Raw genomic sequence first — 22,411 nt, 5'->3', positions numbered from 1 at the left:
AAGTTCAGATGAAGCGCCGTGTCCGGTGTCGTAGTGTTATATCCCATGGAAGCTAAAGAAGGCTGCACTAACCTGGTTGATATGCATCTGGTACCTCCTGCATTGAATGTGGAAGTGATTTGAGTCACTTGTCTGTTAAAACGGAAAATTATGTCCAGACGCCGCTGGTCGTGATCATTAAGCACCGGTGGTCGGCCACTGCGTTGTCCAGGGTAGGTGGTAATGCCTTTCATGAGGTATTCCCGGTACACGTGACACCGTAGATCGAGGAATGTTAAAGGTCTGCACAACTTTGAAGATGGAATGTCCCATTTGGGCACCCACTATCATACCTCGTTCAAACTCTAATAATTCACATTGCATTGGCATGAGCAAACTAGCCAGTGTTCAGACTCACAAGTTGTTAGATTGCAACTGATACAGGTCTGGGCATTTTCAAGATGTCACAGTAAGGTTTAGAGGTCTGTCTGTTCGTGCTGATCTCTCTGAACCAATGGATAGATTTTGATGGGGTTTTCCCTATTTTATACAGAATTGGTAGAGGAAGGTTTACGTGCATGAAGCTTTCAAATGTGAAAAAAGGAAGCAGAGCAGTGACGATTTTAGTGGAGCAAAGTCACGGAAAAAAATCTCGCACCAAGCTTCTGTATATGAGCGTGACAGGGTGCAGAAGCAGCAAGAGACAGGGAGAGCAATGTGCCATGTTGCCTAGCAGCAGACTAGAGAATGCAGGGAGCCAGGGACTGAGCAGGGTCACGTCTGAGGCAGACCGAGAGAGAGAGAGAGAGTCTCCAACGAACCTTTGAAGATGCACAGTATCCAGAAAAAGAGCCAGGGGAGGCATAACTGTCGAAAAAAAATTTTTAAACCACCGGAACACACTCGAATGATTGCCATTCGATGGTGGCAAATGGTAAAAACACTACCATTGAAACAAAAGGTAACCATCGAATTCAGATGTCCATTCCTACGCTGAACCTGCAGATGGACTCTCTGTCTCACTCCTCCACCGTGATGTTCCCACTCAGACACAGCCCTCGGTGAACAGGAGGCAACTCTCATGGAAGTCATCGCTGTTCTCGGACAGGGGCACCATAGCGAGGAAGCTCAAACAGGAAGCCCAGGAAATACAGAGTACATTGTGCAAAGAGGACATTACTCATTGTCATGTTTAGCAGCTGGGGACGGGTGTGCATGGAGGAGAAATATGCACAGGTGCCTCAGCCCCGGGGACATGCTGCTGATAATGCTTACAATAGCTGCAATACAAATCTCTCATCCATGACCCTCCTGCCCTTCCCAACACATCCCAGTGGCCAGGCCTAAGCTAGCTGTAGGACAGCAACAGTGGGCGTTGTGGTGACACTGGTGAGATGCAGGGGGCAGGAGCGAGAAGCAAGGGGCTGTGGTGAGATGCAGGTGACTAATACCCCTTTGAGACATCTTGAGATTCCCGGGAATTTGGCTGCCTCAGCCAAATTCCCGGGAGGCCAAGTCTGTCTGAAAGGTACCTACCCGGGAACACGTTCCCGGGTAGCCGCCCCTGCAATCGACCAGGGTTTTTCCCGGGACTTAAGTCCCGGGAAATTACCCTGCCTCTGTCTGAATGGTGCTACCCAAGCAGCTTTTACATGGAGTTGGCAGCGCAGAGCGTCCTGTGTCCAGCAGTTGCCATGTAATCTAAAAAACCCTGCTCTTGTCTGAAAGGGGTCTACCTGGGAATTTCCTGGGTAGACGTTGTAGTGTGAAAGGGGGGTCTCTACCAAATACCCGGGAATTTGCACAGGAGAAATTCCCGGGTCGTATGTCTGAAAGGGGTATAAGGTAACATGGCGTAGGTTGTTATGAGATGCAGGGAGCTTTGGCAAGATGAAATTGCTCCCGCATGAAACACGTGTGTGATTATATATATTATATACAGTGCCTTGCAAAAGTATTCACCCCCTTGGCTTTACCTTGTTACATCACAACATGTATTTTTTATTTTTTTTTTATCTGAATTTTATGTGATGGATCTGCACAAAATAGTCTAATTTGGAAGTGAAATGTGGAGAAAAAAATAAATACAAATTTATACAAATTTATATAAATATATATATATATATATATATATATCTTTATAAATAAAATTCTGAAAATTGGCATGTGCATATGTAATCACCCCCTTTGGTATGAAGCCTCTCAAAAGATCTGGTGCAACCAATTACCTTCAGAAGTCACATAATTAGTGAAATGAAGTCCACCTGTGTGAAATCTAAGTGTCACATGATCTGCCAGTATAAACACACCTTTTCTGAAAGACCCCAGAGGCTGCAACACCACTAAGCAAGAGGCATCACACTATGAAGACGAAGGAGCTCTCCAAACAAGTCAGGGACTAAGTTGTTGAGAAGTACAATTCTGGGTTAGGTTATAAAAAAATATATCCAAATCTTTGATGATCCCCCGTAACACCATCAAATCCTTCATCATCAAATGGAAAGAACATGGTACTACAAAAAACCTGCCAAGAGAGGGCCGCCAACCAAAACTCACAGACCGGGCAAGGAGGGCATTAATCAGAGAAGCAGCACAGAGACCAAAGGTAACCCTGAAGGAGCTGCAGAGTTCCACAACAGGGACTGATGTATCTGTGCATGTGACCACAATAAGCCGTACAACTCCATAGAGCTGAGCTTTATGGAAGAGTGGGCAGAAAAAAAGCCATTACTTAGTGATAAAAATAAGAAGACACTATTTGAGTTTGCCAAAAGGCATGCGGGCGACTCCCCAAATGTATGGAGGAAGGTGCTCTGGTCAGATGAGACTAAAATTTAATTCGGCCACCAAGGAAACCGCTATTTCTGGCGCAAACCCAACACATCCCATCACCCCAAGAAGACCATCCCCACAGTGAAACATGGTGGTGGCAGCATCATGCTGCGGGGATGTTTTTCAGCAGCAGGGACTGGGAAACTGATTCAGGGATATATATTAGATATCCACACACATATATACACAAATACATCAGTTGTATCATTAAAAGCACATGCCTAATATTGTATATGTTCCCCTCATGAGGGCAGAACAGCTCTGACCCTACAAGGCATAGACCTCTGTAGGTGTCCTGTAGTATCAGTCACCAAGAATTTAGACTTTAGTTGTAAGATAGGCCTCCGTGGCTCAGACTTTTTTTTACATTGAAACTGAAATCTGTGGAATTTGGAGCCCAAGTCAAAAACTTCAACTCTGTCATGTCTCAAGCCATTCCCTGAACAATTTTTACAGTGTGGCAGGATGCATTATCCTACTGAAAGATGCCACTGCTGTCAGAGAATACCATTGCCATGAAGGAGTATATTTGGTATGCACTATGTTTAGGTAGGTAATATGTGCCAAAGTAACATCCACATGAATGCCAAGACCAGAGGCATTACAAGGGGGGTGCAGACCATACCCGGGAGTCACCCTTCCCGGTGGTGACACCATAATGCTGGCTTCTCCGCAGTAACAGGGAGCCGGGTGACGCACTGTCACATTATCGTGCAACACCTGACTCCTGTCACTGGGGAGGATCCGGCAGCGCAGGCAGAGTCTCCAGGGCCAGCCCAGCTTCATGACTTCCATTAAGGCCATGTCCTTTTACGGCCGCATGTGCCTCCGGCATGCCCGGGGTGGTTATTTACCGCAACGTGTGTCACTGACCCTGGTGCGGCCACTTCCAGGACCCAAGGTTTCCCAGCAGAACATTGCCCAGTCCATCACACTGCCTTTGCCAGTTTGCCTGCCTTCTGCCTTGTATCCTGGTGCCATCTCTATCCCAAGGTAAACATGGACCTAGCTGTCCACATGTAAAAGAAAATAAGAGTTATGGTATGACATACCTTTGTTAACTCTTTTTCTTCAAGGTCCATGGGGTCCACAGCCATTACGTTGGGGTATGAATCCTGGTCACCAAACAGTTAACACAAACGAGTTCTCTGCTCCCAGGATGCACCGGGGTTCCTCCTCATATACCCCACCCCCTGCCTCAGGTAGCCAGTTCGTTACCAAGTTCAAGCAGGCGGAGACAAACAAAGGGTAAGAAAGAAGAAACCCATACTCATGAGTTCATGAGACTCTCAAGAGAAGAAAATTAGGAAAACCTCCCCCAGAACTACAGGTGCGTCTGGGTGGGTGTCCTGTGGACCCCATGGACCTCGAAGAAAAAGAGTTAACAAGGTATGTCACACCATAACTCTTATTTTATTCTTCGGGGTCCACAGCCATTAGTATGGGGATATCCCAAAGCACTAACCCTATGGGCGGGGACGCGCCTGACTCTCGGAAGAGAGGAGAATTCTATGCCCGAAGGAGGCATCCTGAGAGGCAAAAATGTCAAAGGAATAAAATTTGACGAAGGTATGGATGGAAGACTACTAGGGCGGTAGGTCAGCGGCCGCCGCAACCACCTGCTTACCTGCCATCCCCTTGATCCGGGTGCAGTCCAGGCGTGAGGCTGCTTCCAGGACAGCTCAGACCACCCTCTGAGATAGAGAGTAAAACGCTCTCTCTTTTTTTTTTTGTTTACTCGTCTGCAGGACTGCTCCTGCAGTCCCACTGTCTATGTGGTGTACACACCAAACAGGAAGAACTGGCTACCTGAGGAGGAACCCCGCTGCATTCTGGGAGCAGAGAACTCGTTTGTGTTAACCGTTTGGTGACCGGGATTCATAAACCAACGTAATGGCTGTGGACCCCATGGACCCCGAAGAAGAAAATGTGATTCATCAGACCAGGCCTCCTCCTTTCTTTGCTCTATGGTCCAGTTCCAACGCTCACAATGCACATTGTAAACCCTTTCAGCAGTGGACAGGGGTTAGGCATGACTGATCTGCACGTACACAGGAAGCTGCGATGCACTGGGTATTCTGACGTCATTCGATCATAGTCAGCATTTACTTTTTTAGCAATTTGTGGTACAGTAGCTTCTTCCGTGGGGTCGTACCAGATGGGCTAGCTTTTGCTCCCCTTGCACATCAATGAGCCTTGGGCACCCATGGCACTGTCACCGTTTCACTGGTTGCTCTTCCATGGACCACTTTGGTAAGTACTAACCACTCCATAATGGAAACACCACACAAGACCTGCCATTTTGGAGATGCTCTGAACCAGTTGTTTAGCCATCTCAATTTGGCCCTTGTCAGAGTGGCTCAGATCCTTTCCCTTGCCCATTTTTCCTGCTTCCAACACATCAACTTCAAGAACTGAGTTCTCACATGCTTCCTAATATATCCCACCCCATGACAGGTGCTATTGTAGCAAGATAATTAATGTTATTCTATTCATCTGTCAGTGGTTTTAATGCTATGGTTAACGGGTGTATATATAGAATATATTTTAAATATAAATACACATTTGTATATACACACACAGAACAAAATATACAAGCACATACGAAAAAAAAACCCACTACAACATTTAGAATACAATCCTGTGTTTCTCAATAGATGTACTCACTGATAAAGGCCAGCTAAATTTACTGAGGAAATAAATGAGGACTATAGCACAAATTTGGGGGTGCGGTGCCACTGGCCACCGCCCAGGAGCAGCCAAAAGAGAGAGTCAGGCAGATTTTTATTGGCTGCTGCACCCAGGGCCGCCGCCGGGCAGGAGCTTACACAAAAACCAGGACTGACTATTGATTTGGGACCATGTGCAAAATACGGGAAAATAGACAATGTTATAACCAAACAAAGGCCCACACATTAATCCAGTCAGTCGTAAACCTTCTGGCAAGCATGTGACTTTTCTTCTTAGCCTTTAATAGGCTGGATAGTAATACATAAAAAAAAGAAGTAAACAATGAAGATATTATTCGTTTTTTCACCTGGTCTCAGTACAGAAATGGCTCTTTTCATCTTCTTTGGGAAAAATTCTTTCCCACTTCTCTCCTCGTTCTTCTTTTTCATCACTGTGACTTCTTTCAGTGGAAGAGAAGCTGAGATTAAGCTGTGTAGCGAGGTGTTCAGAGCTGCTGTAAACCTACCAACAGAAGTAGAAGACATAAAACACTTATCTATGGTCTTCTTATTTTCCTGTTTTGAAAATGGATTTCAATCAAAATTTTCTACTTCCACAGATCACTAAAGTCTCCAAGATTCAAAAAACATGCCAATATTCTTCCTTCCCACTGCACTCAGTCACAATTGTTCCATAGTAAAATAACCATGCTGATACTTGCCATCAACATTATTACGCCTCTCTAGGCATTTTCCCACGGTCTGTTCCCTGCCTTTAGCATTTACACCCCTTCCCTACCTGCTTAAGCACCTCTCTGTTCCTCCTCTTGCTATACTTCCCACATCCAGTACTTACATTTGCCCAATCAGTACCACATACTTTCACAGCTGTGTTAGCTTATCAATACTGCTCCTGTTACCTGAATCAGAGAGCTAGCTCTCACCATGGTTCCTTTTCACTAGCATGAATGCTCAAAAAAAGCACAAATATAAGCGAGACCTCCCACAGATACTATACCCAAAGAGTCAGATCACTAATATTTGCTATACACATGGCAAATAGTGTGGGGTAGGAGTGTGTAAGCTAGCAACTCTAGGGTATTGGTTTAAAGCCAGAGGGACACCAATAATTGAGATTTCAGCAAGGATTGCTAACATATTTTGGAAATAGTGAAGAAAAGAGAACAAAAAACATTACATGAGAATGGGGAATGCCAATAACATGTATACGAGTCAGAGATAATTGCATTGAAGTCTGCAACTCAGTGAGAACTGTGAGGGTAGGGAAGTAGTACGGCCTCCATGCTGCTAGACACACACTATAGGACAGGGGTAGAGAACGTTTTTTCTGCCGTGGGCCATTTTGATATAATGAGAGTTATGAGAAGAACTTACCTTTGTTAACTCTCTTTCTTCGAAGTCCTTATGGTCCACAGGGAGACCTTGGGGTGTAGGCTGGATCTGGATCCCGGGCACCATGCACTTAAAGCTTGGTCCCAGGATTCACTGGTCCATCCTTCATATACCACACCCCCTGAGCCAGAGGCACCTCAGTTGGTAAGTAGCCAAAGGATAAGAGAGAAGGAAGACTGGTACACACTAGAATCACACTCTCACAGAGACGGGAAACTGGTGACCAGAAATATAGCCCATATGAAGCCAGGAACGTCAGGGCGGGTGCCCTGTTGACCCTATGGACTTCGAAGAAAGAGTTAACAAAAGGTAAGTTCTTACCATAACTCATTTTTTTCTACAGGGTCCACAGGCTCCCCAGGGAGACCTTGGGGATGTCCAAAGCAGTCCTTTTAAGGGTGAGGATGCTCCTGTGCTGAGAGGAGAATCCGGCGCCCAGAGGAAGCATCCTGAGAGGCTAAGGTATCAAATGCATAGAACCTTAGAAGGGTCTGAATCGAAGACCACGTGGCCGCCTTACAAAGCTGAACAGCTGAGGCGCCACGGCAAGCCACGCACGAGGGGCCCACAGACAGAGTAGAATGAGCAGTTACAGAAGCCGGAACAGGCAGTCCTGCCCGTGTGTAAGCCTCTGAGATAGTCATACGAAGCCATCTGAAATCCATAGATCACATACAAGGAGTCCGATTTTCAAAGGGAACTGGTACGGTCCACAGAAATCCTGAGAGCGCGGACCACATACAATGAGGCCTCACCAGCAGAGAGGTCTGGTGACTGAAAGGCCGGTACCTTAATTTCCTGTATGCAAATTAAAAACCACCACTAGGAAGAAACTCTGGCGAATGCGAAGCACAGCCCTGTCCCGGTGAAATATCAGAAAGGGGGGACGACAGGAGAGCGCCCCCAATTCTGACACCCTCCTGGCAGTGCAATAGCCAGAAGAAAAAGAGTTTTCGCTGTGAACCACTTGAGTTCTATAGAATCCAGGAGTACAAATGGAGGACCCTGGAAGGCACGAAGAACTAACAAATCCCACGGAGCCACTGGAGGGACAAAGGGAGGTTGAATCCGGAGGACACAGTCGAGGAAGGTGTGGACATACGGTAGAGGAGCAAGTCTACTCTGGAACCAAATGGATAGAGCAGAGACATGCACTTTCAGTGAAGCAAGGCGAAGTCCAAGGTCCAATCCAGCCAGGACTCTAGAAATCCTTAACACTTGAGGATCGCAGCTTCTGGTAAGACACCAATGGAAATATGTACGCCACACTCTGTGGTAGATTCGAGCAGAGGTTGGCTTACGCGCGCTGAGCATAGTGCGGACTACAGAGCTATAGAATCGTTTTGACTTCAGGATGGACGTCTCAAGAGCCACGCCGTCAAAGACAGACGACCCAAGTCCGGGTAAAGGCAAGGACCTTGAGACAACAGGTGCTGGCTTGAGACAGCAGGAATGGAGTGTCGATGGAGAGACTCCGAAGATCTGAGTATCAGTGACGTCTGGGCCAAGCTGGAGTCACCAGCAGGACAAACTTCCAAAGAACTCGAGGAAGAAGGGGAACTGTAAGGAACGGGTAGGCAAACCGGAAGGTCCGCTTCACTGGTGCGTCTACCAAGGTTGCATCGGCATCTCATGTTCTGGACCCGTACATTAGCGGTTTGGGATTGCGTCGGGAGGCGATGAGGTCTACCTCGGAGAGGCCCCATCTGTGCAATATGTTGATTCGACCGATCTCCAACAGTCCTACAAAGAAGTGCGGACCAGTCACTGTGCTCCCGCCCTGGAGACCCGTTGTTAGGATTACCCAGTCCACGATCGACAAGGGGCGACCCTTGGATAGATTAGATGTCTGTAGCCACCAAGATAGAGACAGACGCACCCTCGTCTGAGCTTTGATCCGATGGGGCAACCCGTTCCACCTGGAGAGGATCAGCCTTTGCAATGGCCTGGAATGGAACAGAGCATATTCCACCATGTCGAAGGTGGACACCATGGATCCCAGAACCTGCAATGCTGAGTGGATTGACACTCGGCGACTGTGAAGACCTCTGCGCACTTGTAGTTGAAGTGTGGAGATCTTGTCTGATGTCAGAAAGATTCTCTGATCCTGAGAATCCAGCAGGGCTCCCAGATTAATCATTCTCTGTAAGGGATTCAGGGAGGACTTTTTCCAGTTGATTAACCATCCGTACTTGTGCAGGAAAGCAATGGTTAACTGCAGATGGAGGTGAAGCACTTCTGGGGATCCTGCTAGGAGCAGGAAGTCGTCCAGATGTGGCAACAGTCGGACACCCAGACCACGTAGGTGGGTCACCTTGACAGCCATAATTGTATTAAAACACCCATGGACCTGTGGATAGTGCAAAGGGCAGAGGCTGAAATTGGAAGTGTTGCTGTATAGCAAACTGGAGATATAGCTGATGTGAGCGCGCCATAGGTACCTGTAGGTACGCGTCCTGAATATCCAGAGATACCATGAAGTCCCCAGGCTCCATAGCTAGGATGATGGAGCATAGGGTTTCCATCCTGAACCTGCTTACCCTGAGGTTGTTAAAGGATTTGAGGTTGAGGAAAGGCCGATGAAACCCATTCGGCTTCTGAACCAGAAAGAGAGTAGAGTAATAACCAGTCCCTCACTAAGATAGTGGGACTGGCACCATTCCCCCTGCTTGCAGCAAGGACTGTATTGTAAGGCCTTGTTCAGGTCTGAAGGAGGGTCTGTGTAGAAAAACTGGTGGGGAGGCCTTCTGCGAAATGAGAGGGTGTACCCGTGAGAGACCACTTCTCTTACCCAAGCCACCGTGGTGGTTTGACACCAGCACTGGGCAAACTGAAGAAGTCAGCCTCCCACTCTGAGATATCCCAGAGGGAGGCCCGTCCCTTCAGGTTGAGAATTTATCCTCGGGTTTTGAAGCGGGGAGTCTGGTGTTACAGGTCTGCTTGGTCCTGGGTTTGGCGGCCCTAGTGGAAGCCGACTGCCTAGGTAGGACTAACCTTTAGGCTATCCTTGAGGACGAAAGGACTTAAATGATGTAGTCCGAGGACTAATAGAAGTAGTTGCTGAAGGCAAATGTAGTTTCTGATGCTGCCAACATGATTACAAACTTGTCAGGGTCTCAGCCAAACAAGATCTCCCCATTGTAGGGTAACCCTTCTAGGCCTTTCTTGGAATCATGGAATCCATAAGCGTAGCCACAGGGTACGACGGGCAGACACAGCTGTGGCCGAGACTCCGGAGGTTAGGAGACTGGCATCCACAGTCGCTTCTCCAATATAGGAAGCTGCATCTCGAATGTGAGCAACAAAAGACATCTGATCCCTAGAAGCATTTGAGGGAAAAAAAAGTCTTCAAGTACGTCAGCCCAGCTCTCTATAGCTTTAGCCACCCATGAAATAGCCATGGTTGGACGGGCAACATCCCCTGAAAGAGAGTATATTAATGTCAGGCAAGCTTTCACCTTCCTATCCGTAGGATCCTTCAAGGAAGTAACCGTAGGAAAAGGCAAAATTAGGGCTTTTGATTAAACATGTAACATGTGAATCCACTTCAGGGGATGTTTGCACATTGAGCTACAGGAAAATAGTAACATGAGGTAATTATGAAACTTCTTACCAGGCGATTGCCAGGCTGCAGCTATGAGTTCAGCTAGATGATCCGATAGAGGGAATTCTGCTGAAGCTACTTTCTGCCATTTAAACAGAGGGTGCTTGGATTTAGGGGCTGGCTCGTCATCATCTATTAAGATGGATCTGTATATACAGTACCAGTCAAAAGTTTGGACACACCTTCTCATTCAATAGTTTTTGTTTATTTAAATTATATTCAACATAGTAGACCAATACTGAAGACATCAAAACTATGAAAGAACACATATGGAATTATGTTGTAAACAAAGAAGTGTTAAACAAATCAAAATATGTTTTATATTTTAGATTCCTCAAAGTATCCCCCTTTTGCTTGGATGACAGATTTGCACATTCTTGGCATTCCCTCAATCAGCTTCATGAGGTAGTCTCCTGGAATGGTTTTCCAACAGTCTTGAAGGAGTGCTCAGAGGTGCTGAGCACTTGTTGGCGGCTTTTCCTTCACTCTGTGGTCCAACTCATCCCAAACCAGCTCAATTGGGTTTAGGTCGGGTGATTGTGAAGGCCGGGTCTTCTGACGCAGCACTCCATCACTTTCCTTCTTGGTCAAGTAGCCCTTACATAGCCTGAAGGTGTGTTTGGGGTCATTGTCTTGTTGAAAAACAAATGATGGTTCCAGTAAGCGCAAACCAGATGGGATGGCATGGCACTGCAGAATGCTGTGGTAGCCATGCTGGTTAAGTGTGTCTTGAATTTTGAATAAATCACCAACAGTGTCATCAGCAAAGCACCCCCATACTATCACACCTTGTACTCCATGCGTCACAGTGGGAACTACACATGCAGAAACCATCCGCTCACCTCTCCGTCTCACAAAGACAAAAACGGCGGTTGAAACCAAAAATCTAAAATTTGGACTCATCAGACCAAAGTACAGATTTCCACTGGTCTAATGTCCATTCCTTGTGTTTTTTGGCCCAAACAATTATCTTCTTGTTGTTCATCCTCAGTAGTGGCTTCTTCCAGCAATACGACCATGAAGGCCTGATTCACGCAGTCTCCTTTCAACAGTTGATGTTGAGATTTATCTGCTACTTGAACTCTGTGAAGACTTTATGTGGTCTCTAATCTGAGGTGCTGTTAAGTAGTGGTTTCTGAGGCTGGTAACTCTTATGAACTTATCCTCTGCAGCAGAGGTAACTCTTGGTCTTCCTTTCCTGGGGCGGTTCTCATGAGAGCCAGTTTCTTCATAGCATTTGATGGTTTTTGCAACTGCACTTGAGGATACATTCAAATTTCTTTAAATTTTCCGTATCGACTGACCTTCATGTCTTAAAGTAATGATGGACTGTCATTTCTCTTTACTGAGTTGAGTGGTTGGTGCCATAATATGGATTACAACAGTAGTCAAATAGTGGTGTCTACTGAGTACTAACGCTACCTCTGCACAACACAACTGATGGTCTCAAACATATTAAGAAGGCAAGTAATTCCAGAGATTGACTCTTGACAAGGAACACCTGTTAATTCAAAACCATTCCAGGAGACTACCTCATGAAGCTGATTGAGAGAATGCCAAAAGTGTGCAAAGCTGTCATCAAAGCAAAAGGGGGCTACTTTGAGGAATCTAAAATATAAAAAAACATTTTGATTTGTTTAACACTTCTTTGTTTAAAACATAGGGTCTCATACAGACCCGCTTGCGAGCGCAGGACGCTCGCAAGCGGGTCGATGGTACCCAAATGCGCATGCGCACGACGGAGGGAGCTCCGTCGTGCGTATGCGCGAGACCCGGATAGCGACAGCCAAGCTGTCCCTCCAGGTTTCGCACCAATGGGGGCATGCTGTCGATGGTGAGTGACAGCACGCCCCTTTGGTGGGTGTGGCTGCCAGACGGAGGCGTTCCCATGGGAACGCCTACCGTCTGGGGCCGGCCCCACTGACATCACTAGTGATGTCAGTGGGAGTGATTTTGGCTCTGATAGAGCCAAAATCACTCCAGGGCTTGCGGCAGCGAGACCCTACCGCAGGGTCTCGTCGCAAGCCCGATGGTCTGGACCATCGCGACCATCATCATGGACGTTCGCATAAGCTGTGGGTGGTAACCAAAAGGCCGCTCCAAATTTAAATAGGACGGCCCTGATTCAGAGTGAGCGCTCTGGTCAGAGCGTCTGGCTCTGTATCAGGGCCATAATTCCATGTGTGTTCTTTCATAGTTTTGATGTCTTCAGTATTAATCTACTATGTTGAAAAGAATTAAAATAAACAAATGCCATTGAGTGAGAAGGTGTGTCCAAACTTTTGACTGGTAATATATATATCTCCCCGATGACATCCTCCTCACTTAAGCCTGCAGCCCATAAGTTGCCTAATAGCTGTATGGGGGCAGATGCCTGTTAATACTCCTGCCTTTGCTAGACATAGCTGCAGAGTACATGGCACTGGGTATAAAGCAACCACAGTGTATGTAAGATACTAGTGGGAAGCAATATACTGGTCCTGTCTTATGCCTGGGTAAGCTGGAGGAGCACACAGCCCAAATATGGCACAGTGCAACGAATATATGTGACAAAACCTCACAAATACTTAGTTCTATAAATGTGAGGCACATGGAATCCTCTGAATACACCTGTATGTTAAGGTAATAGTCCGAGAAAAAAACACTGGTCCTGACTGATGCTTGGATAAGCTGCAGGAGCCCACCGTCTAAGTATGCGACACACTGGTCCTGTCTGACACTTTGATAAGCTGCAGGAGCCCCTTTACCTAAATATGGCACAGTGCAGCACACAACAGTATGTGTCAGACCTCACAAATATTATCTTTTATATATGTGAGGTAAAGGACCCACCTTACCTTCACCTGTATTAGGGCAGAGTTAGAGGTATAGATATATGCTGACAGTTAGGAAACAAAGACACTGACAGGCAGCGTTAGCATAAGTCACATACAATGCAGAAAGTATACTGCAAAGTGGCACTACAATCAAAAGTCCAGATTCAGTGTCTGGGATGGCTATAGTGCTGCATACATAAAGCCAAGGGAGAGGTATGCAGGGGAATTGGGCCACACGCTGGCCTGAGAGATCTGCGATTAACTACTAGAGAAAATGGCCGCCAGAGACCTCAGAGTGGGTGTGGCCACAGAAGAAAACAGCTCTGCAAAGCCAGACCACAGTGGAAAGACGCGTTGAGCTGAGGAACTACTACAACAGGGAAGGCTGACTCCCCTGACTGAATATTAATCCCTGGGACGCTGGCTTCCCGCGCCGATACTGTCCCTGGTGGTCTAGTGGAAGTGCAGGGTATTGGGGGCCTGCGTCCACCTCAGCGCCTCCGGTCTGTGCCCTGAGACTGGAGGCAATGACTGCGAATACGTGGGTCACCGCAAGCGGTGACCCACATTACCTCGTCCCCATACATCCGGCCGCAGTCTGGAAATTCTGGAGGGCCTGGCTAGCACGGACCCCGGGGTCCTGCAGAGATCCCCAGATTGAAACTGGCGTTGCAGCGCTGGCGGGGTAACGGAGCGGCAGCACAGACGTCCAATGGACAGTCTATTGCTGTGCACTCTGAAGATAGTTAAAAAAAAACTATCAAATCATAACATGAAATAAAATAGCTTTAGGGACTGCTAAGCAGCCTCTCTGCGATAACAGTGACCAGACTCTGGCCGGGCACCAAACACAAACTGAGGTGCCTCTCGCTCGGTGGGCAGGGTATAGGAAGGAAGGACCAGTGCATCCTGGGAGCAAAAGCTTTAACTGCGTGGTGCCCGGAATCCAGATCCAACCTACATCCCTAATCTCCCCCTGGGGTGCCTAAAACTAACCCCTCCTTCCCCCGCTGCTAACAGGTTACAGGGCCCCGCTTACCTTTGCTCAGGATGTCAGCTGTCGGAATTTCGTCGTGGGGCTAAAGATAGTCCTGGGTTGGAATTCTGACTACGGGATTCCGATGGCCGGCATCCCGGGCGCCGGTAAATTAACTACATCCCATTTTGAAGGCAAAGGGTGGTCACACCAAATATTGATTTGATTTAGATTTCTCTTCTGTGCATTCACTTTGCATTTTGTTAATTGATAAAAATAAACTATTAACACTCCTATTTTTGAAAGCATTCTTACTTTGCAACATTTTTCCCACACTTGCCTAATGCTGCATACACACAGTCAGATTTCCCTGGTCGATTTGAATGATAACGATATCGATCATATCGTTGTCATTCAAATCGACCAGTTTCTGGCCCCTTCAAACGACCAAACGGTGGTCGATGCGCGGGTATGGATGGTCAATATCGACCATCGCCTGTGCATACAGGCCAACTTGGTCAATATCGGCCAGGTTACTATAGGAACCCGCGACCGTTAATCGCTGGTGCATGTGCTGGATGTTCGATATAAAACATCCAGCACATGCAGGACGATCAGACAACGATCGTTATCTGATCGACCAGAAGTCTGACCGTGTATGCACCAAAAAAAAACCTTTGCACATTATTGTGTATATATATATATATATATATATATATATATATATATATACACACACACACACACACATACACACACGTTCATACATATACATATGTATGTATATACACACACTTCAAACATCCAACTGCACACTGAACCCACCTTGATCTAACTAGGGGTGCTCCATTAAAGACATATATAGTCCCAAAAATAGAAGATCCAAAAGATGGGCACTCTCAGCATATTCAGGAAGCAACGATATATATTATATAATTGCATATATAGATATATAAACTATGCCCTCAGTGCCATCAGAGCCCCGTAGAGCAACTCACTGCCCTTCCTGATGAATTGGAGATGCTTGGGAAGCCTGTAACTGTCAGATGAGCTGAGCCTATGTGCGTTACACAGCCGGAGCTGTGCATCTGGCCAATAGGGAGCCAAGTTCTATCCCATAAAACCACCCATCTGCAGCGGCGCGGGATTGGTTGAATCACCGCTATTATACACCCCCCTTCAGCCCGGTAGTCGCTAGCTGCGGTCTCTTCAAAGCGGCTGTGCAGGCGGTACTCTAGAACAAACCCATCACCCATGCTAGTCAAGGGTGGTGGTTCATGCTCACCCCTGCCAGCCGACCCAGTAGTTAGTGGGCACGTGGGGACCTGGGCACAAGCCGCAGTAAGCTGTGGCGGGTCCCCAGATCCAATGACCTGTACAGCCCCAGGGACCCGAACACTGGCCGCAGTAAGCTGTGGCAGGTCCCTTCCGGGCAGCTCACGCGGTGCAGACAACAGCAGCTAGCAATCTGCAGTCCTCAATGAATCTTGTAAAAATAAATAAATAAAAGGAAATATAAATAATAAAAGCTGAATTAGACAGCCCAAGTGCATCCGGCTCCCTCGGGCACATTTCTAAAACTGGGGCTGATGGGGCATAGAGGGGGAAGGAACCAGGCACACTTCTAAATTTAAAGTGCCAGGCTCCACGCTACCACAGTCTATACCCCAGTGTCTTAAGCTCCAGTGTCCTCTAGTGGATGAATGAGAAAAATATTTTGTCACAAGTTCATGGCAATACAAAATGCTTCATTCTCCGTACACTTGTAGACTGGCACACCAAAGCCCTAAAACTAAAGTTTTTTTTATTTCAGAGGGTGTCCAACTCATCATATATACAATATAAGAAACGACTTATGTCATTCCAGCTCAGAAACTGCAGCTGAACCTTGCTTAATCTTCCATCTTCTTGAGTCACCTGATTTTTGGTTTCCATAGTTATAGATCTATAGGGTCCACATACTAATAATCTTGTTCAAGATACCCCTCAGGAGAAATGCAAATGTGATCATTAAAGGCAGAACAGATGATAAGACAGCAGCCCTTGTGTGCCTGACAAGCAGGAGGCTGCTTATGAGTTGGATGCTTCCATTTCCAGGTTTTGTCACAGAATATCAATGTGACCAGTGCAGTAGATTACCCATGTGAGAAAAGGTTTAATAAGTCTAAATTAAGAGCTGAGAACTGCATTAAAATCTTACAGACGGGTGATTCTTTGCATGATTTGGAGGAAAGGCAGTTTGTGTGATGGCAGCGGGGATAGAAAAATTATAAATAGAAAACAATATTTATAATAAGATATTGGCCTTCAGGGACTATAATAGTTTTCAAAATGCCTCAATGACTGAATCAAGTCGCCTGTGCTCGATTTTGGGGGTGAGGACAAAGACGTGAAGACCGGGTTTGGGAAACATGGTCTAAAACAATCCCTAGAAGATTGGTTTGCAGAGATCAGTCCACTGAAGACTACCAAATATTATATACAAAAAGAGTTTTAACATTTTAATTCATATTTTATGTTACCATGAATTCTTTTTGCTATAGATTCCAGATACAGAAACAAATCCAAAAATAGCCAACAAGGTTTCATACCTTACTGAAGCGGTTAGAGCAAGAAGAGAACTGACGGATTTCTACAGAGGACTCTTCATCGTTTGTCTCGTCATCTTCTTCAGAAGCCAGGTGTTGATAACGCTCAGAGCGTGCTGAAAAAAATTAAGAAAAGAATTTATACAAAAATAAATGGAATTAAAAAGAGAGACTGCATGATATGAGCACTGCTCTACTGTTTCCTACTAAGGAGGGAATGTTTCAAACAAGCGTTGGATAAGCCTCCAATTTGGACTACTATGGCCAGAAAGTGCTCAAGTTCTAATTATGGACTATGGGCCTAAGTCAGAGATGGACAGATTTACAGAGCCGCACACAAGCGGCTGTGCATATCCGTCCACCTTTGAGGCAAATGCAGAAGGTGGTGTCAGACACCTTCTTGTTGCATTTGTAATCCCAGTACTGCGACCGCCGTCGCAGGCCGGGATCAACTTCGCAACCATGCTCCTTTGGTCAGGCTGTGGGAGCTGAAGCTTCCTGCAGCCTCCCCAGGTGCTGGTCATGTAAAAGGCCAGGAATCTGCATCCGCCGACGCAGACCGTGGCCTCGTCCTACCTGGAAAACTGGGGGCGGCATGCCCCCCGTTTCTGGGAACAGTGACCAGCTCCGCTCCTCAAACTCCGCAGCATGTCAATCATGCTGCGGCTTGGGGGGGTCTGCGAGCGTAATCGCAGGACAGTTTCTTTGCTGAACTGGAAACATTGGAGATGTACGTTTATCATCGGATGAATGAACAACTCTGAATCAGGCTCTATGGACGATGAAGTACAGTGTAGCAGATCAATTTCATCATAACAAGCTTGATACACAACTACACAAATGGCAGATTGAATTGTAAAGTGTAACTACAAATCTTACATTGTTATATGCTATCTAAGCAGACTGTCACTGTCCATGCTTATTCTACAAATGTTTTCTAGATGAATTGCACAACTACCTCAACAGATTATTTACCTTTGTAGGTAACAGCACTTATCACTTAAAGATCTATTTCCAGAAGCCAACCAATGGTTTCTGAATTCAATAGGGAATGAGTGCTCTGCCTTTTATGAACGAGTGCCCAGTTTCTGGAAAAATACAACTTAAGATTGCCAACTGCCTAAAATCTTTAAAAATGTGGTAAATTCGGCTCTATAAACATGTATATAATTATAAGGCTTAATGTCTTTTCTATATTAGCTCACAACTGTATTCAAAATGTACTTTAAAATGAGATGGAACAATGTATTTCTTTGTAAGACCATTTCTCCTTCATCAAGGCTGGGGGACACTGGACCATGGGGTTGTAGATGTGACTGCAACCTGTAGCCTTAACCCTAAGCAACCTCATCATGCCAGTGTAGTTTAAGTGCCTTGTGAGTTAGGCACGATTTGGGAGGGCTGCGCTTTGTAGCCAGTTCTTTTTTCTTTTGAGGCCGGGCTCTTGAAGGCTAAGGGGTTTTCCCCTTCTGCTGTCCGTACTATGTTGCGAACCCTGGAAACGGTTTTGTTTGCGCAACTACTACAGGGTCTGAAAGATCTACATCCGTGGTGCTTTTCTTCAGGGAAGTTTTAGAGGCCTGTTTGCAGCTTTGCTTCTTGAAAGTGCAAATTTTGGCTCTATTTATTTTCAGTGGCGCCTGGCCCTTCTGTCAGAGGTTCGGACCTTTTTGCAAGGGGTGTTACGGGTTTAACCTCTGTTTCAGCCGCAGGTGGCTCCATGGGATCTTAACGTAGTCCTCTCAGCTCCTTAAGCAGGCTCCTTTTGAGACTTAGGATTCCATGGACCTTACATACGTCACATGGAAATTGTTTTTCCTTATGGCTGTTGCCTCAGCTCGGCAAGTTCTCAAGTTGGGGCCTTGTCTTGCAAACCACAGTTGCTCATATTCCATGACGATCGGGCGGTCATGGAATATCGACCGAACAGTTCCTTCATTCCAACAGAAAACTGTTTCAGCTTTCTACCTGAACCAGGAAATAGTCTTTCCTGCGTTTCCTCCTCCAACGACGTCCCGGGACCGGGACGATCTGGCTCTGTTGGATGTCGACTGGGCCCTGTGGCTCTACTTGGACAGGACTTCTTCCATTCGTCGCATGTAGTCCTTGCTAGTTCTGTACGAATCTCAGAAACATGGCTGACACGGGGCGACAGGCACCTGCCAGGATGTTGGCTCATTCTACTTAGGCGGTGGAAACCTCCTGGGCAGCGCGCCATGAAACAGGTCTGTTGTGCAGCCACCTGGTCCTCTGTTCACACGTACGCTCGGTTTTACAGGTTTCATGTGTTTGCCTCCAACAACGCCCACTTTGGGCGCACAGTTCTCCGGTCAGGCAGCCTGACCGTTCCCTTCTCTGGGAACGAATTTTGAACGTCCCATGGTCCAGTGTCCCCCAGTCTTGATGAAGGAGAAAATGGGATTTTTGGTTACTTACCGTTGAATTATTTTCTCTGAATCAGGCTGGGGGACACTGCGTTCCCTCCCTCACACTCAGTCGTGTTGTGTTTTTTGACCGGTTGGTCCACATTATAGCAGTTTCACTGGGTTACTACTTCCTTACCAGGCACTTTTGAATTGTACTATCATGATAGGGTTGCAAAGGGGAGGAGCTTAGGGTTAAAGCTACAGGTATAGTTTAGGTAAGTGCCAGCTACTTGCAGTCCCATCTACAACCCCATGGTTCAGTGTCCCCCAGCCTGATACAGAGAAAAGAATTCAACGTTAAGTACCCAAAAATCCCCTTAATAAACTAAAGCTCTCTGAGACTGGGAAGTTCATGGAGTACAAGCACGGACAACACCATTGACTAAACGAAATATTGTACGATTTATCAGTCAGATGTGGATTGTATAGATTGTGCATCGTGTAGGCCTGATCCGACGTTAACGACAGTCGTTCATTGCACTGTCCCATCTGCTGTCCAGCACAGCAGATGGGATGATGCAATGAATGACGCGGTGCTGTTAAATGCACCATGTAAAGTCACATAGCTCTGTCATACACTGGATCGTGCAGTGTGTACAGAGTGATGTATCGTTACATCACGTTGTTCCGTCGCTGGGTGCACACATTGTATAGTGTGTACCAACCTTTAGTAGGAGAGACAGAGTGCAGTGTAAGTGAAATTGCAATTTTCCCACATCTCAGTTAACTCTGCTCAAAACAAAATGCTTAGTTTTGATGAAACAAACTACAAAGTGACTGTAATTTTGACAAAGCGTAGAAAAGCTACAGGCTGTTCCTGTGTACAAACAGCTAAATGAACAGTCATTGTCCTCTTACTGTCAAAATAACTGGTGTCATCCTCAGCCTCCAGCTGTGGCACAAACTCTGCTTTCTGTCTCAGGAGCCCATTCCAATCCAGGGAGCGGAAGAAGACATGATGTTTTACCTCCTGTGCCCCTCCTGCATAGACAGCAGTATTTAACAAATATAGTTAGCACAGTCTACATTATTTCAGATGGATGATTCTTTTAGGAAAATATAAGTAATATTTGTAAAACTATATGCTGAAGATATACAGTAATTGTGGGCAGGATAAAAGCCTATTTTTATTAAGAAATATTGAGGCATCTGTTCCTTATTTTTTGTTTTAAACTGTGTTGTGTTTCAACTCAGAAATCATTTGAACTAGACTGGACTAGATGAGAAGTGAATAAAGATTGATGGGGTTATCAGGGTCATTACTTGCATTAGATGCAACAGATCAACTTTCTGGTGGCCTATGTCAGTGTGTCAGCATTTCATTATTCTGATATTCGGAACATAGCCAGTTTGTTGAATGGGATCCTTAATAGCTTTCTAGTAGCTTTGTGTAAATGTTATTTTCATGAGTTACAGTGGTGTTAAATATGATATACTTCAAAGCACTGGTAGGATATATTGTGGTGTGCTAAATAGACATTGATTGTAATGAACCAAGCTGAGGAGGTGGAGGTAAAAAGGAGGACGGGATGAAGCAGTCAAAGGGTAGGTAGAAATAGATTAGGGCATAGACGATGGGGAAAAAGGGGTGCAGTAAAATTAGAGGGAGGAGAGGAAGATGGGGCAGACTGGAGTGACATGAATAGCAGTCAGTGTAAAGCAGAAACAGGTACACCATAATACAGATTAATAACATGGTAAAAAAGATTAATAATGGAGTGGACATACGGAGAAATGAAAGAAAAGACAAGATTTGCAAGAGGATAACTATAACATGTTGCAATATTGAGCCAAATGCCCAACAAAACTTTTCACTACAAACACCTGCTCTCTGCATATTCAGGGCAGTCACAACTGGACACCCTGTTTGGTCATGGCAAGAACTTAACACTTCAATTGCTATTCATTCTGCTGGTTTTCTGATTTTCACAAACATCGCAATGCATACTGTATCTGTGCCTATGTCAGTTTGCCGCTTTCTACTTGGATATACTGTCTTTTTACCATACATCTCCTGTCTAGCCGCACATCCTCCATCTGCTAAAACAGTTTCATTTAATATTCAATTTCTACAGCTATTAAATCTACCATTTTATTCTGCTCAACAATAAACTTTTGTTGTACATACACATTTACAACACTGTTCTTTCACTTGCATTTCTGAAAATCACTTGCACTCTCTCTCGCATTTATATTTCATGCCTACTTCCCATTTTCTTCCCCCTAGTTACCTCATCCACACCATGAAAATGTTTTCTTCAACTCCCCCTTCACTCAGTCTCTACGTAATTCTCTGTTATGCCCCGCTTCCACCTTTATCCTCTCCCCCATTGTCTCTTCCCCCCCTCTCCCGTTACTCCACTTTCATACTGTTCTACCCCACCGCTAAGCCCTCCTCCTACACTTCTCTCCCTGTCACTTTACCCCACTGCCATCCACATCTCCCTCCCTGCCCACGTCCTACAGGTTCCCTTTCTAGCTCAGGTGCCCGCACCATCGCTACACTCTATTCATATCGGTCCCCCAAATGAATCTCAGCTCCACGTTAGAGCAATCCTGATAATCTTATTCACATTCTCCCACAAATGCTCTCCCTCTATCCTGTGCGCCCTTGAATGACCAGATCGGTCTGTAATAAACAGGTCTCCACCTATGACCTTTTCATCTCCAACTCCCTGAATCTCCTAGCCATTACTGAAATCTGGATTTCACCTTCTGACATCACTTCTCCAGCAGCTCTCCTATGGGGGCTTCACCTACTCTCACACCCATCGGCCTGTGGGTAGCCATGGTGGTGGTGGGGTCCTTCTATCCCTCAGTTCCTGGTACCAGCTAATACCCTCTTAACCATCCCTTACATTCTTCACATTTGAGGTTCATGCTATACGCCTCTCCCAAACAGTACACCTTCGAGTAGTTGTCATTTACTGTCCCCCTTGATAACTTCACTTCCTGGCTCCCTTACTTTCTCTCCTCAGATCTTCCCTCCATTATCCTAGGCGATTTCAATATTCCAGTTGATATCCCACAGAATCCTCTGCCCCTAAACTCCTTACTCTCACATCTTCATTTGGTCTCTTGCCATGGACCTCCTCACCCTCCCATGTG

At 46.0% G+C, this 22,411-nt stretch overlaps 1 protein-coding gene across 3 annotated transcripts in view; it reads right to left on the bottom strand.

Moving 5' to 3' along the window:
• Nucleotides 1-22,411, bottom strand: part of MAST3 (microtubule associated serine/threonine kinase 3) — a 254,091-nt gene that overhangs the window by 28,421 nt on the left and 203,259 nt on the right. For all 3 annotated transcript variants that reach the window (XM_088450860.1, XM_088450862.1, XM_088450861.1), the window contains 3 exons: nucleotides 20,162-20,284; nucleotides 16,881-16,993; nucleotides 5,849-6,003 (listed from right to left, as the gene is read on the bottom strand). In XM_088450860.1, coding sequence (XP_088306986.1) covers nucleotides 5,849-6,003; nucleotides 16,881-16,993; nucleotides 20,162-20,284 — 391 coding nt within the window. The remainder of the gene's footprint in view (nucleotides 1-5,848; nucleotides 6,004-16,880; nucleotides 16,994-20,161; nucleotides 20,285-22,411) is intronic.

The sequence above is a fragment of the Taudactylus pleione genome, unplaced genomic scaffold (assembly GCF_031769625.1).
Source record: "Taudactylus pleione unplaced genomic scaffold, aTauple2 ptg000532l, whole genome shotgun sequence".
In the NCBI taxonomy this organism is placed as follows: domain Eukaryota; kingdom Metazoa; phylum Chordata; class Amphibia; order Anura; family Myobatrachidae; genus Taudactylus; species Taudactylus pleione.
This window is presented reverse-complemented; position numbering and strand designations above follow the sequence as displayed.